The 11,070-nt window shown below is 56.4% G+C and overlaps 2 protein-coding genes across 10 annotated transcripts in view; both read right to left on the minus strand.

The window, feature by feature from the left end:
* PYGM (phosphorylase, glycogen, muscle) overlaps nt 1-4,537 on the minus strand; it is a 12,123-nt gene extending 7,586 nt beyond the window's left edge. The window contains exons 1-7 of the mRNA XM_005864198.2: nt 3,931-4,537; nt 2,813-2,914; nt 2,640-2,718; nt 2,453-2,556; nt 1,743-1,874; nt 304-415; nt 134-216 (exon numbers count right to left, since the gene is read on the minus strand). Of these exons, the coding sequence (XP_005864260.1) occupies nt 134-216; nt 304-415; nt 1,743-1,874; nt 2,453-2,556; nt 2,640-2,718; nt 2,813-2,914; nt 3,931-4,173 (855 nt within the window). The 5' untranslated portion in view covers nt 4,174-4,537. The remainder of the gene's footprint in view (nt 1-133; nt 217-303; nt 416-1,742; nt 1,875-2,452; nt 2,557-2,639; nt 2,719-2,812; nt 2,915-3,930) is intronic.
* A 4,944-nt stretch (nt 4,538-9,481) lies between these two features.
* Nucleotides 9,482-11,070, minus strand: part of SF1 (splicing factor 1) — a 15,160-nt gene continuing 13,571 nt past the window's right edge. For 4 of the 9 annotated variants that reach the window (XM_014538024.1, XM_014538023.1, XM_014538022.1 and 1 more), the window contains one exon: nt 10,648-10,966. In XM_014538024.1, the coding sequence (XP_014393510.1) occupies nt 10,686-10,966 (281 nt within the window). In that variant the 3' untranslated portion in view covers nt 10,648-10,685. Of the gene's footprint in view, nt 10,481-10,647; nt 10,967-11,070 lie in introns of those variants that run through there. The other 5 variants (XM_005864202.2, XM_005864204.2, XM_014538025.1 and 2 more) reach the window with 3 other exon arrangements.

Here is an 11,070-nt window from a genome sequence, read left to right on the forward strand (position 1 = left end):
ACCCCGGCCCCCCCCCCCTTAACCGGGGGGGGGGGGGTGACAAACAGGACACAGCCAGCAATATGTCCTGGATGTGACAAGGGCACCAGAGAAAGGCCCTCCCCTCTCCTGCCCAGCCCAGGGGGAGACCTACATTGTCGTTGGGGTAGAGGACACGAGAGATGTTCTCAGCCAGGTTGCGGTCCAGAACAGCCTGGATGTAGCCACCAATGTTGACTGGAGGACAAAAGTGGGGACAGGGTCAGGCTCGGGCCAAGCAGGGGTTGGAGTGGGCGGGGGCTGCTCGCTAGCGGCTGAACTCACAGTCCTTGAGGTTGAAGTCATTGGGGGCCTTGGCAGACCACAGGCGCATGGTGTTGACGACGTTGTTGCGGTAGCCAGGCACGGGCGTGTCGTAAGGCATGGCCAACACCACCTGCGCGCACGGCGGGGATGAGGAGCTGGGCGTTCACTGTGTCTCACCGTGAGGCCCTGAGAGCTGGGACTCCAGGCTTTGTCCCTGCACTGCGCCGACTCCCAACCCCAGAGTCTAGTCCCAACGGTGGGCAACCTCCAGCCAGCCCTCAACGTTGCTCTCTGGGCCTCATTCACAAAGAGAGGACACCCCCAGTGTCCCCTATACCCCCGGCCCGGCCTGGCCGGGTGTTGTAAGGATTATGGGAGGAAGAGGCAGGGAGAGCCCAGCGCCCAAGGTGGGGCTCTGCTGGTGGCCACTGCAGTGATGGCGACGAGCTGGCCCGCCTGGCCTGAGCACAACCTCGAGGACACTCTGGACGCATGAAAGGGCTGGGGGATCCCGGGGCCTGACTCGAGGAGTCAGAGGCCAAGGCCATCCAAGGAGCTTATGCCTGGTTGACCACAGTGACTGCTGCTGGCCCCACCTCCCACTATTAACAAGCACCAATGATTGGCCCTGGCTGGTGTGGCGCAGTCAATAGGAGCATTGTCCTGTACACCAAAGGGCCCCGGGTTCGATTCCAGGTCAGTGATTTTTGCCAATAACTGCCTACCACCGTGGGGCTGGGGGCACATCCACTCCTCCCTCCCAACACTAACGAGCCTGCTGGGAGCCAGGCGGGAGCTGTAGCTCTGAGGAAGGACAGGCCCAGCAGCAGACAGCCGGGTGCACCCCAGCCCCTGCTGCTCCTGTGTGGACGACAGCAGAACGCATGCCCGAGTCTGAAGGCCTAGAGGTCCCTGTGCAGCCATCTGGGGGCTGAGGCCCTGCGGCCACAGCAAGAGGCCTGACTGAGCTGGAGCTCAGACACCTGGCTTGGCTTTAGGGCTTCCTTTCACTTGCTATTGACCTTGAACAAGTCCATCCCCCTCTCAAGGCTTTCATTTTCTCCCCTCCTCCCCTTTCTGGCTTGTTGCTTTGCTCCCGGTCAAGCCCCCAGTTCAGATGTGTGGGGGCGTCAAGTCACCATGATTATTCTCTGATGGATGGAGCGGGTGAGAAGGAGCAAGCCAGGGAGGGGCACTGGTGGGACAGGGCAGCCTCGCTCCTCCTCCCCAGCTCTGCTCCGGGCCTGGCTCCCTGGTGACCCTACTGTCTCCAGCCTCTCCTGGCTCCGGCTGTGTGGCCACGATTAAGTCACTTAACCTCTCTGAGCCTTGGTGTCCTCCATTGTAAAATAGCACTGGGTCCAGTGGCCTCCAGGTCCTTCCCCTCTGTCCCCTAGGAGCCTCCTCCTCCCCTTCTCCCTTGCTGAGTCCTCCCCATTCCCTGGCTTTGTCTTCACCTGTGTGTCCACCCACTTGACCCCCTGGCTGGTGTGTTCCACTCGGCCGTAGAAGTGCACGGGCAGCGTGAACTCCGGTCGGGCCTTCTCCCAGGGGTTGCCGTAGCGAAGCCAGTCATCAGCCTCCTCCATCTGAGCCCAAGGCAGATGAGGGGAGAAAAGGAGGCAGCGTTAGACCCAGACTCACCCCATGGAGGACAGTGGGAGGGAGGCGCAGGAGCAGTGGCCCTCGTGTGGCCCAGACAGGGTGTAAGTTAAGGGCTCTGGGTGGGCTCTGGTCCGCATGTGCAGAGCGTTAAAGACAGGGGTGGGCAAACTTTTTGACTCGAGGGCCACAATGGGTTCTTAAACTGGACGGGAGGGCCGGAACAAAAGCATGGATGGAGTGTTTGTGTGAACTAATATAAATTCAAAGTAAACATCATTACATAAAAGGGTGCGGTCTTTTTTTTTTTTTAGTTTTATTCATTTCAAACGGGCCGGATCCGGCCCGCGGGCCGTAGTTTGCCCACGGCTGGTTTAAGAGGTACCACAGGTGAGAACCACCTGCTTCAGGAGTGACCAGCTGGCTTTGGGGTCATGGCAGAGGAACAAGGGTGTTTTTCATCAAGACTGGGTTCAGTTCTGGTCTATCCAGAGATGGGTGACCCATTGGGGGTCCCCTCCGTCACTACTTGGTCCCCACAAAGTCAGGGCCAAAGGCTGCTCACCTGCCAGCCCCCGCAGATCTTCTGGTTAAAAATCCCAAACTCGTAGCGGATCCCGTAACCATAGGCAGCCAGGCCCAGTGTTGCCATAGAGTCCAGAAAGCAGGCTAGGGGGGTGCAGGGAGGTGAGTGTCAGGGACCCGGCACAAAACATCCTGTGCCCGCCCGCCCCCTGCGACCCTCCACTTACCTGCCAGCCGGCCCAAGCCCCCGTTGCCCAGCCCTGCGTCTTCCTCGATTTCCTCCAGCTCCTCCATGTCCAGGCCCAGCTAGAGGGGGCAGGGTGTGGCCGCAGTCAGGGCCAAGGGCCCGCAGGGGCATCCCCCAAACCCTAGGTTGGCCCCACCCCCCACCTTCCCAGACCTGGTAAACAGCCTCATCGCAGGCGTTCTCCAAGGCCAGGTTCACCATGGTGTTCTGCAGTGTCCGGCCCATGTAGAACTCCAGAGACAGGTAGTAGATCCTCTGCCCGAGACACAGACGCACGGGGGGAGGCGGTCAGGGCTGCCAACCAACACTCAGGTAGGCCCCGCGGGCCTACACCTCTCACCCCTCCTGCCCCGCTCCTAGGTCCCAGCGTGTCCCAGCCCTGCCTCCATTTTCCTTCTTCCCATTTCAGGCTTTGAGACCCAACAGGTGAGGTTCTGATCCCAGCATGTCCTCTGACTCTGGGCACATCTCTGAACCTGTTTCCTCATCTGGAAAAGGGGGCTGGCCACATCTCCCTCGGCTATCCAGGAGCTTGGGAGAGGTGCGAACCCCTTCCATCCCACACCAGCCTCCCAGCAGCCCAGCAGGGAGTCGGGACACAGAGAAACACTTCCAAGTGCTCCTGACAGAAGAAAGCCCAAGCCCAGCGAAAGTCCTTTGCTCAAGGTCACACAGTGACTCATGGCCTTGCAGTGCTCAGCTCCCGTGGCCCTCAAGCCTCAGTCCTAGTGAGGGACCGAGAGGCCCCAGGATCCAGGATGGTGCCTGGTCTCCTGGGACCCCGCTCTGCCCCACCCACCTGCCCCTCCCCCACCCCTTTCCAGAAGCATCGGGTGGCTGACATTTACCACTGACCCCAAAAGACACTTGATCCCATTGCCCCAACTACCCCAGCTGTCACCACCTGCTACCCAGCACCACACACACACACACACACACACACACACACACACAGTCAATGACTCGTTCTTTCAGGTCCCACCCAGGCCTCGGGGGTCTTCCTGTTCCCCACCCCCAGTAGTCCCTCCACTCGGAGTGAGTGCTGGGCCTTTGCAACCGGCCCACCTGACTTGAACCCCCGGACCTGCTTCTGCTGCGTTTCTCCCCCTGGGTTGCCCAGCACCCCCTGCACCTAGGACCCCTGCATCCTCCAACCTCAGGAAACTGCTACAGAAAACGGACCCCAGGAAGGGGCTGCCACTTGGTCAAGATCTCCCAGCCCCGGCAGGGCCCCCAGCCCATCCCCCTGCCCGGGGTGCCCCAAGCAGCACCTTGGGGTCCTTCTCATAGTAGTGCTGCTGCGTGCGGATCCAGCGGCCCACGAGGTGGTCGCGGACAGTGTGGGCCAGCGCAAAGTAGTAGTCCCGAGGGGTGGCCACATTGCGGTCCTTGACGAGGGTGAAGTGCAGGTGCCGGTTGAAGTTCTTCTTCAGGTCGGTCACGTTCTCCACGCCGGCCAGGCCGCGCACACTGATTTGCTTTCTCTTCTCCTGGTCTGTCAGGGGCCGGGACATGGCTGCGGGAGGGTGGGCCTAACTGACCGGTGGATCGGCAGACAGGCGGCCTCAGTGGTGCCTCCAGCCAGGGAGTGGAAATCCCCGGGAGCCTGCTGATTTAAAGCCAGACTCTGGGCAGCATGCCCCGCCTCCCCCCAGGATGGGAGGGTCTTGGCCTGACAGCTCAGGAGCTATTTTGGGGGTGAGGGGAGGAGAAGAGAGCGGGCAGGGAGAACAGGCCCAGCTCCATAAGGGGCCAGGCCAGGCCAGGCTCAGCCTGGCTCATTCACAGACCCGGGCTGACCCACTTCCTCCAGGCCTCGCACACTGGGGTCTCTGTCTTGCCTTCCGCAGGGTCAGAAACAAGATGCAGCAGGCGAGTGCTGGCTCGAGAGGCCCGAGGTTCGCCTGGAGCCCAGGGGCTGTGACCTTGGGTTAAGAGGTTGCCTGGATCTGGTCCTTTTCCTGGGACCAGATGAAGGGTGGGGCTGGATTGTGGGCTGTCAATCAGGAGAGTCTGAGGGGGCTGTCAAGTGGGCACATGTCAGGAGGCCTAGCCTTCATGAGCAGCATGGTTTGCTTTATTTATTTATTATTATTATTATTATTATTTTTTAAATGCCCTTGACTGGAATTGAACCCAGGACCCTTCAGTCCGCAGGCTGAAGCTCTAATCCAATGAGCCAAACCAGTTAGGGCCAGCCTGGTCTGCTTTAGACATTTACCCAAAGAGACTGCAAGCCACAGGCTGAATGACCTCTGGTCAAGCTTCCACAGTGGCCACACTGGGGGGTATTGTTATCTGCACTCTGGTGGGAAGGCCACACATTGTGGCAAAAGGGGACAAGGCCCCCTTCCCCACCTCAGGCTGAAGGGCCAGGAGTTGAGAGTCAGTGTGCCCCAAACAGAAGAGGTGCAGCTAGCAGAGGACACTGGTGTCTCAAGAAAAGGGAGATGAGGACCCCGAGTTTCAGGGGGTGGTATGGGGGATGTCACCCGAGGCAGGGCCACTATCCCCATCCCACCCCCACCCCCACTCAAGCTGATCTCCCCCTGTTGCTGTCTCTCAAGGAGCTCTGAAGTGACCTTTCGAGAATGGTCAGATTACAGGCCAACTTTGCCTAGGGGCCAACAGCCTGGAGCAGGGGCCCCTGGGAACTGTAGTCCTGTGGGCCCATAGGGGTAGGAGAAACTGAAGCATACTCCCCCCGCCCCCCCCCCCGCCCCCAATATTGGCCAATGGTATTAGGTCTTCCTGTGATGCAGCTGCTAGGTGATTGGAGGCCTTCTCCCACTCACCCCTCCCACCTGGGCCACCCACTGGACAAGGACTTAGTGGTCCAGGATTCACAGCTATGACTTCACTTGTAAAACGGAAGCCCCTGCACCCCAGGGACTTCACACCATTCATCTTCCTCCGGAGGCTTTGACTGCCCCCAATTACCTGCGCAGGGACTGACCCCAGCGCGGATTTGCTGCGTGTCCTCAGGCTGGGAGCTTTACTTCTCTGAGCCTTGCACTGTGGAAGCTGACTGGATTCTGCTTTCTTCTTTAAGCGAAGGGAGCCCAGGGCCTTGCGTTATTTCAAAGGCTGCCTGGGCCTCCTGGGTTGCAGGCCGGTGGGCTGGGGGACAGGGAGGAGGAACTGGGTGTTCTGTCTGACCAAGGAAGGTCAGAGGCCTGGACACCTGCAGGATGCTACAGGGAGCCTGGTTCAGGGGAAGGCGAGCTCTTCCTGAGGACCTTCTGACCCACAGCAGGCCTAGCCCGGGAATCATAGCTCAGTGCTGGGCCAAATGCCAAGTCCAGGCCTCTGACACCCAAGCCCTGCTCTGCCCATTCCCCAAGATGGCATTACCATGCTGGTCCTCCATAGTGCCATGCTTCACAGTGGAGGAAAAGGTCCCAAAGAAAAGACCTGTTTTCTTTGTTTAAATAACTTTTATTCAGACTTTTAATATATTTTTATTGACTTCAGAGAGAAAGGGAGAGGGAGATAGAAACATCAATGATGAGATTCATGGATCAGCTGCCTCCTGCACTCCCCCTACTGGGGATCAAGCCTGCAACCCAGGCATGTGCCCTTCACCAGAATCAAACCTGGGACCCTTCAGTCTGCAGGCCAGACACTCTATCCACTGAGCCAAACCGGCCAGGCAAGACCTGTCTTCTTCTAGGTCTTCTATTTCCAATAGGAATGCTTGGCGGCACTCTGGTCTCTTCTCAGCCTCCTGTGCGTGCCTCTGCTCAGCTCCACCCCACCTCCCCCAGGCCTCTCGCTCGCCTGCCCTTTCTGTGGAGGGCTGGTCCGAGCAGAGCACACCAGTTATGTGTGCTCTCACCACACCCCAACTGTGGCAGCACGCTTTGGCGACATGAAACTTTATACTGACCCTTAATTGCCTGTAAGACTTTTTCCTGCCACTAAGGACTGGCTCCCAACAGACCACTCCCATCTTTTTTTAAAATCCTCACCAGAGGAGTGAGGATATTTTTTCCATTGATTTTTAGAGTGGAAGGGCGGGGGCAGGGGGAGAAAGAGAGGAAACATTAGAAACACATCCATTGGTTGCCTCCCACTGGCGCCGCAACCAACTGGGGCCAGGGTTTGAACCTGCAACCGAGGTATGTGCTCTTGACCAGGAATCAAACCTGTGACTCTTCAGACCAAGGGCTGAAGCTCTACCTACTGAACAAAACTAGGCAGGGCTATTCCCATCCTTTTTTTTTTTTTTTATAAATATTTTTGATTTTCAGAATGAGAGTGAACCATTGATCTGTTGTCTGCTACATGCCCTCTACAAGGGATCAAGCCTGCAACCCAGGCATGTGCCCCGAGATGGAATCGAACTGGCAGCTTTTTGGTGTGTAGCACTATGCCCAATCGGGCAACACTGGCAATGCCAGACCACTCCCATCTTTTTATTCAGCTCCCAAATTCATTCAATCCTTTTCTAGCAGTTGGCCCACAGCCCTCTTATCAATTCAGTGCTCACCCTTCCCCTGCAGTCAAGGCACTTGAACTGGGACATACCGTTTCTACTGGAAAACAGATGCACCTTTAAACAATGTTATTGCCTGGCTGGCGTGGCTCAGTGGTTGAGCATCAACCTGAGTCAGGAGATTATGGTTCGATTCCCGGTCAGGGGATAGGTCCGGGTTGTGGGTTTGACCCCCAGTGTGGGGCGTGCAGGAGGCAGCTGACTGAGGATTCTTTCTCATCATTGATGTTTCTTTCTCTCTCTCTCCCCCTCTCTGAAATCAGTAACATGTATTTTTAAATGTTTTTAATGATTTCAGAGAAAGGGAGAAACACTGATGAGAAACATTGATGGGCTGCCTCCTGCACGCCCCCTACTGGGAACTGAGCCTACAACCCAGGCATGTGCCCTGTGACCTCCTGGTACATGAGCCACAGCGGCTGGGTACCGAATGTCCTTCTCATTTAACTGCCTTTCTTGTGGATTTTTCAGTCTTTGTCAGTGGCCTCCAACTCAGTTTCCAAGCTTTTTTCCTTTGATGCCCCAACCCAGCAGCATGAAACCCAGGCTCAAGCGGCCCTGCTTCTCATTTCACTGTTCTTTCTCCCTGCTCATTCTCTCCCTGGTGTTGCATGTGCATTTATTTTAAAGAATCCTGAAAGCACGTTTTCCAACCTGAACTAATTCAAGGTTATTTATGTCTGACCAGGTTTCTCATCAGAAATCCTGCCTCCTTCCCTGGACCAATCTTGGGTTTCTCCAGAGCACTTGGCTGGCTCTCAGTAACAGAGCCCTAACACTGACCTTTCCCAACTGGCATTCCTTTCACCCACCAAGCTTTTGGGAGGGTGGGGAGATGCGGCACAGACAGGAACAAGGGGTGGCTGGTCCTCTGTAACAATAGGGCCACACAGGAGGCCTTTCCCACCTAGGATGTCTCCAGGAGCGGGGGGAAGGGGAGCAGTCCACATCTCTCCCATCCAGCCACAAAGGCAGGTGGCTCGCTGCCATTCTGAAAGCCAAGCCTTCCCGTTGTCTCGCTTCCATTTCAGGGTCTAGAGCTGCTTGGAGAAAGGCCCACGACGGATGCCTTCGTCAGCCACTTTGTTACTCTCCAAACCTTAACAAAAGCTGACGGCAGGGAGCAGAGGAGAAGCGAGCACAGGAATGGAGCTGGCCCCAGGGGAGACAGAGGAGATAGCTGGGCTGTGGTTAAGTCGTTTATTGATTTTATTTCTAAAACCCACATAGCGCCACTTTGCCTCTTTCAGAGCTTCAAAGAGCTAATTAACCGCCCAATGAGCCCACCAGGGAAACCGAGCTTGTGGGGGAAGCAATGAGGTGAAGCCAAGGTCAAAGAGGGTAGCCAGGCCCGAGCCGCCTCCATTCCATCAGTTAAGGACAGATTTCCCCCCCTCTCCTTTCAGTCAACCAAGGTTTAGGGGACCTACTGAACTTTCTGAAGCTTCGTTAAGCCCCGGAGCCTACAGTAAAGGACAGACACCCAGGCTTTGCTCCAGATCAACAGCAGTGGCCAGCTCCCGTTTGAAGCTGGAATACAGCCCAGGCCGGAGTTGTTGTCCCCAGTGGTCAGGTGCTGGGAGTGGCAGGAGCTTGTTGTCCCTTAGCCTCTCTGAAGGAAAGCCAGCCCGGGAAGGGCCAGCTCTAACACAGCTCTCCCAGGGGCAGTGCAGGGATGGGACCTCACGACCTCACGGAGACTGGACATGGATTTTTCCAGTGCCACAATGGTACTGTCCAGACATGAAAGAAAAAAGCAGGCTAAGACCCTTTGCAAAGAAGTGCTTACGAAGCACAAGGTGGGCACGTTCTCTTGCCCCCACCACCCCCCAAAGCCTGCAGTGCTGGCAGGCTGCAAGTCACCAGCAGAGCAAGAAAAGCCACTTGGCAATTTTAATTTTAGCTGCTCTGTGCCTGACAGGCAGGATTAGTTGGCTTGACCTTTAGTACTGATGCCTCCTAGGCCCAGGGCCGTAGTCAGGTGGCAGCTTTCAGGCACAAATCACAACTGGAGCTCTGCAAATGTGGGGGGTCTGAGCCCCAGGGAAATGTCTTCAAAAGGACATGGACCAGAGGGATGAGGGGCCGGTCACCAGGGAGGGGGAGAGTGTGGTTTCTCAGCTGTTAACTATACACAGGGGGAGGGTGGGGGGCTCCCCACATACTCCACTTCCACCAGCAAACCCACAGGCAGGCAGGGGGGCGGCTTCCTTAGCGAATGTCCCACAGGTTCCCAGGGGCCAGGTGCTACCTGTGGGAACAGGTAACCAGCGCTGCTGATAATGGGGGGAGAGGGCTTAAGAGAAAATAAAGAAACAGACCCAGAAAACCACACTGCTCTTTTATTCAATGGAACATCCCCCTTTAACGCAGTGTTGAATCATACACTGGAAAAAAAAAAAGCCCAGAGAAATTTCTGCAGATAAACCAGTGAAGAGAACGCGCATTATACATTATTGTCAACATAATCACTCCATGAAAAGGGATGGGGTGGGGGAGCAGAACGAAAAAAACAAGGGGCTCAACACCCTAGACACTGCAAAACATCCAGACATTTGGAATCAAAAGAAAATTTAAAAGGAAGCCTTCCAGGAAGGAGAGGAACAAATGGAATATGAGGCAGCTTAGGTGCTCAGGAACATGGAAACGACCTGGTCTGGCAGACAAGCCCAAGGTGGCTTGGGCAGCCACACCTACTGCTGGCAGGGTGTCAGGATGGACATGAATCCCGGACCTGGAGATTAAGCCACTACTCTATGAGGGTAGCAGACACAAAATTCCACACTTAAAAAAAATAGTAATAATCTTGGGGTGGCGATGGCACCTTGGAAATCTTAGAACCAAAGGGACACCCCTGTCCAAACTAGCCTGACATTAGTGGCCAAGGCCTTGGCCTAAAACCATTTGCTCCTCTCTCCTTGGAAAGAGAAGAATGAGGAATGGAGAAAAGGCAAAGTAATCTGATTGCAGCAGAAGACCGGGGAGAGCATCTCCTTGGACGGAGTCTGAAGAAAGGAAGAGATAAGGAAATAACAAAGGAAAAAGAAAAAAATTAATAAAAATTTCACAATATGGAGCCAGCGTGTTCCGATTCCGTCCACAAAAATAACTCAGGCTGCTTTGCCGAACCATCCTGTCCACCAGGGGCGCTGCTGAGGCTGTCTGCCTGGAAGGGTCACCAATGGGTGCGGAAAGTCCTCACTCTCATGGCTCGGGCCATCGCTGCTGCGGGGAGGGATCCTGGCGGCCCGGTTTGGGGAGAGGCAAAGGGAGTTGGGTGAGGAGAGAAAGAAGACAAAGAAGACACTCGATGCTACGGGGCGCCAGGAAAGCCCAAGCTGGCGCCCCTACTACCACCTGCCCGTCCTCAGTCGCTTGGCCCAGCCCGGTGCGTGCACACACACACATGCGTGCACACAATCACATGCGTGCGTCCCAATGTCTGGCTCCATATGGTGAGGTTCGGCGTGTGTTTAAACAAGACCAATTCTCTCTATATAATATATATATTTTCTTAAAAAACCGAGTCTAGTTCTGTGGTGGAGGCGGTGGGGGAGCTGGAGGCATCCCGAAGGGCGGCATGCCTGCCACCCCCATGCCCATCATGGTGACAAAGTTAGAAGGGTCCATGGGAGGCGGAGGAGGGGGAGGTGGGGCATACATCATGCCGGCGGAACCAGGTGGCAGGGGCACCATAGTGGGGTTGCCTTGCATCTGAGGGGCTCCTGGAGAAGCTGCGGCAGCCGCCTGCTGCTGTTGCCATGGCGGGATGGACCCTGTGCCAGCGCTCGTGGTGGTAGTCGTCGTATCTGGGGTGGTAAAGAAGCCCAAGGTCACACGCGCGGGGGCACACCGCGGTTCTCTGCGGCTGCTGCCTTGGGATGGGGGCGAGGGGCGCCTGCTCCTTGCTTTG

Source organism: Myotis brandtii, unplaced genomic scaffold (assembly GCF_000412655.1).
Source record: "Myotis brandtii unplaced genomic scaffold, ASM41265v1 scaffold187, whole genome shotgun sequence".
Lineage (NCBI taxonomy): Eukaryota > Metazoa > Chordata > Mammalia > Chiroptera > Vespertilionidae > Myotis > Myotis brandtii.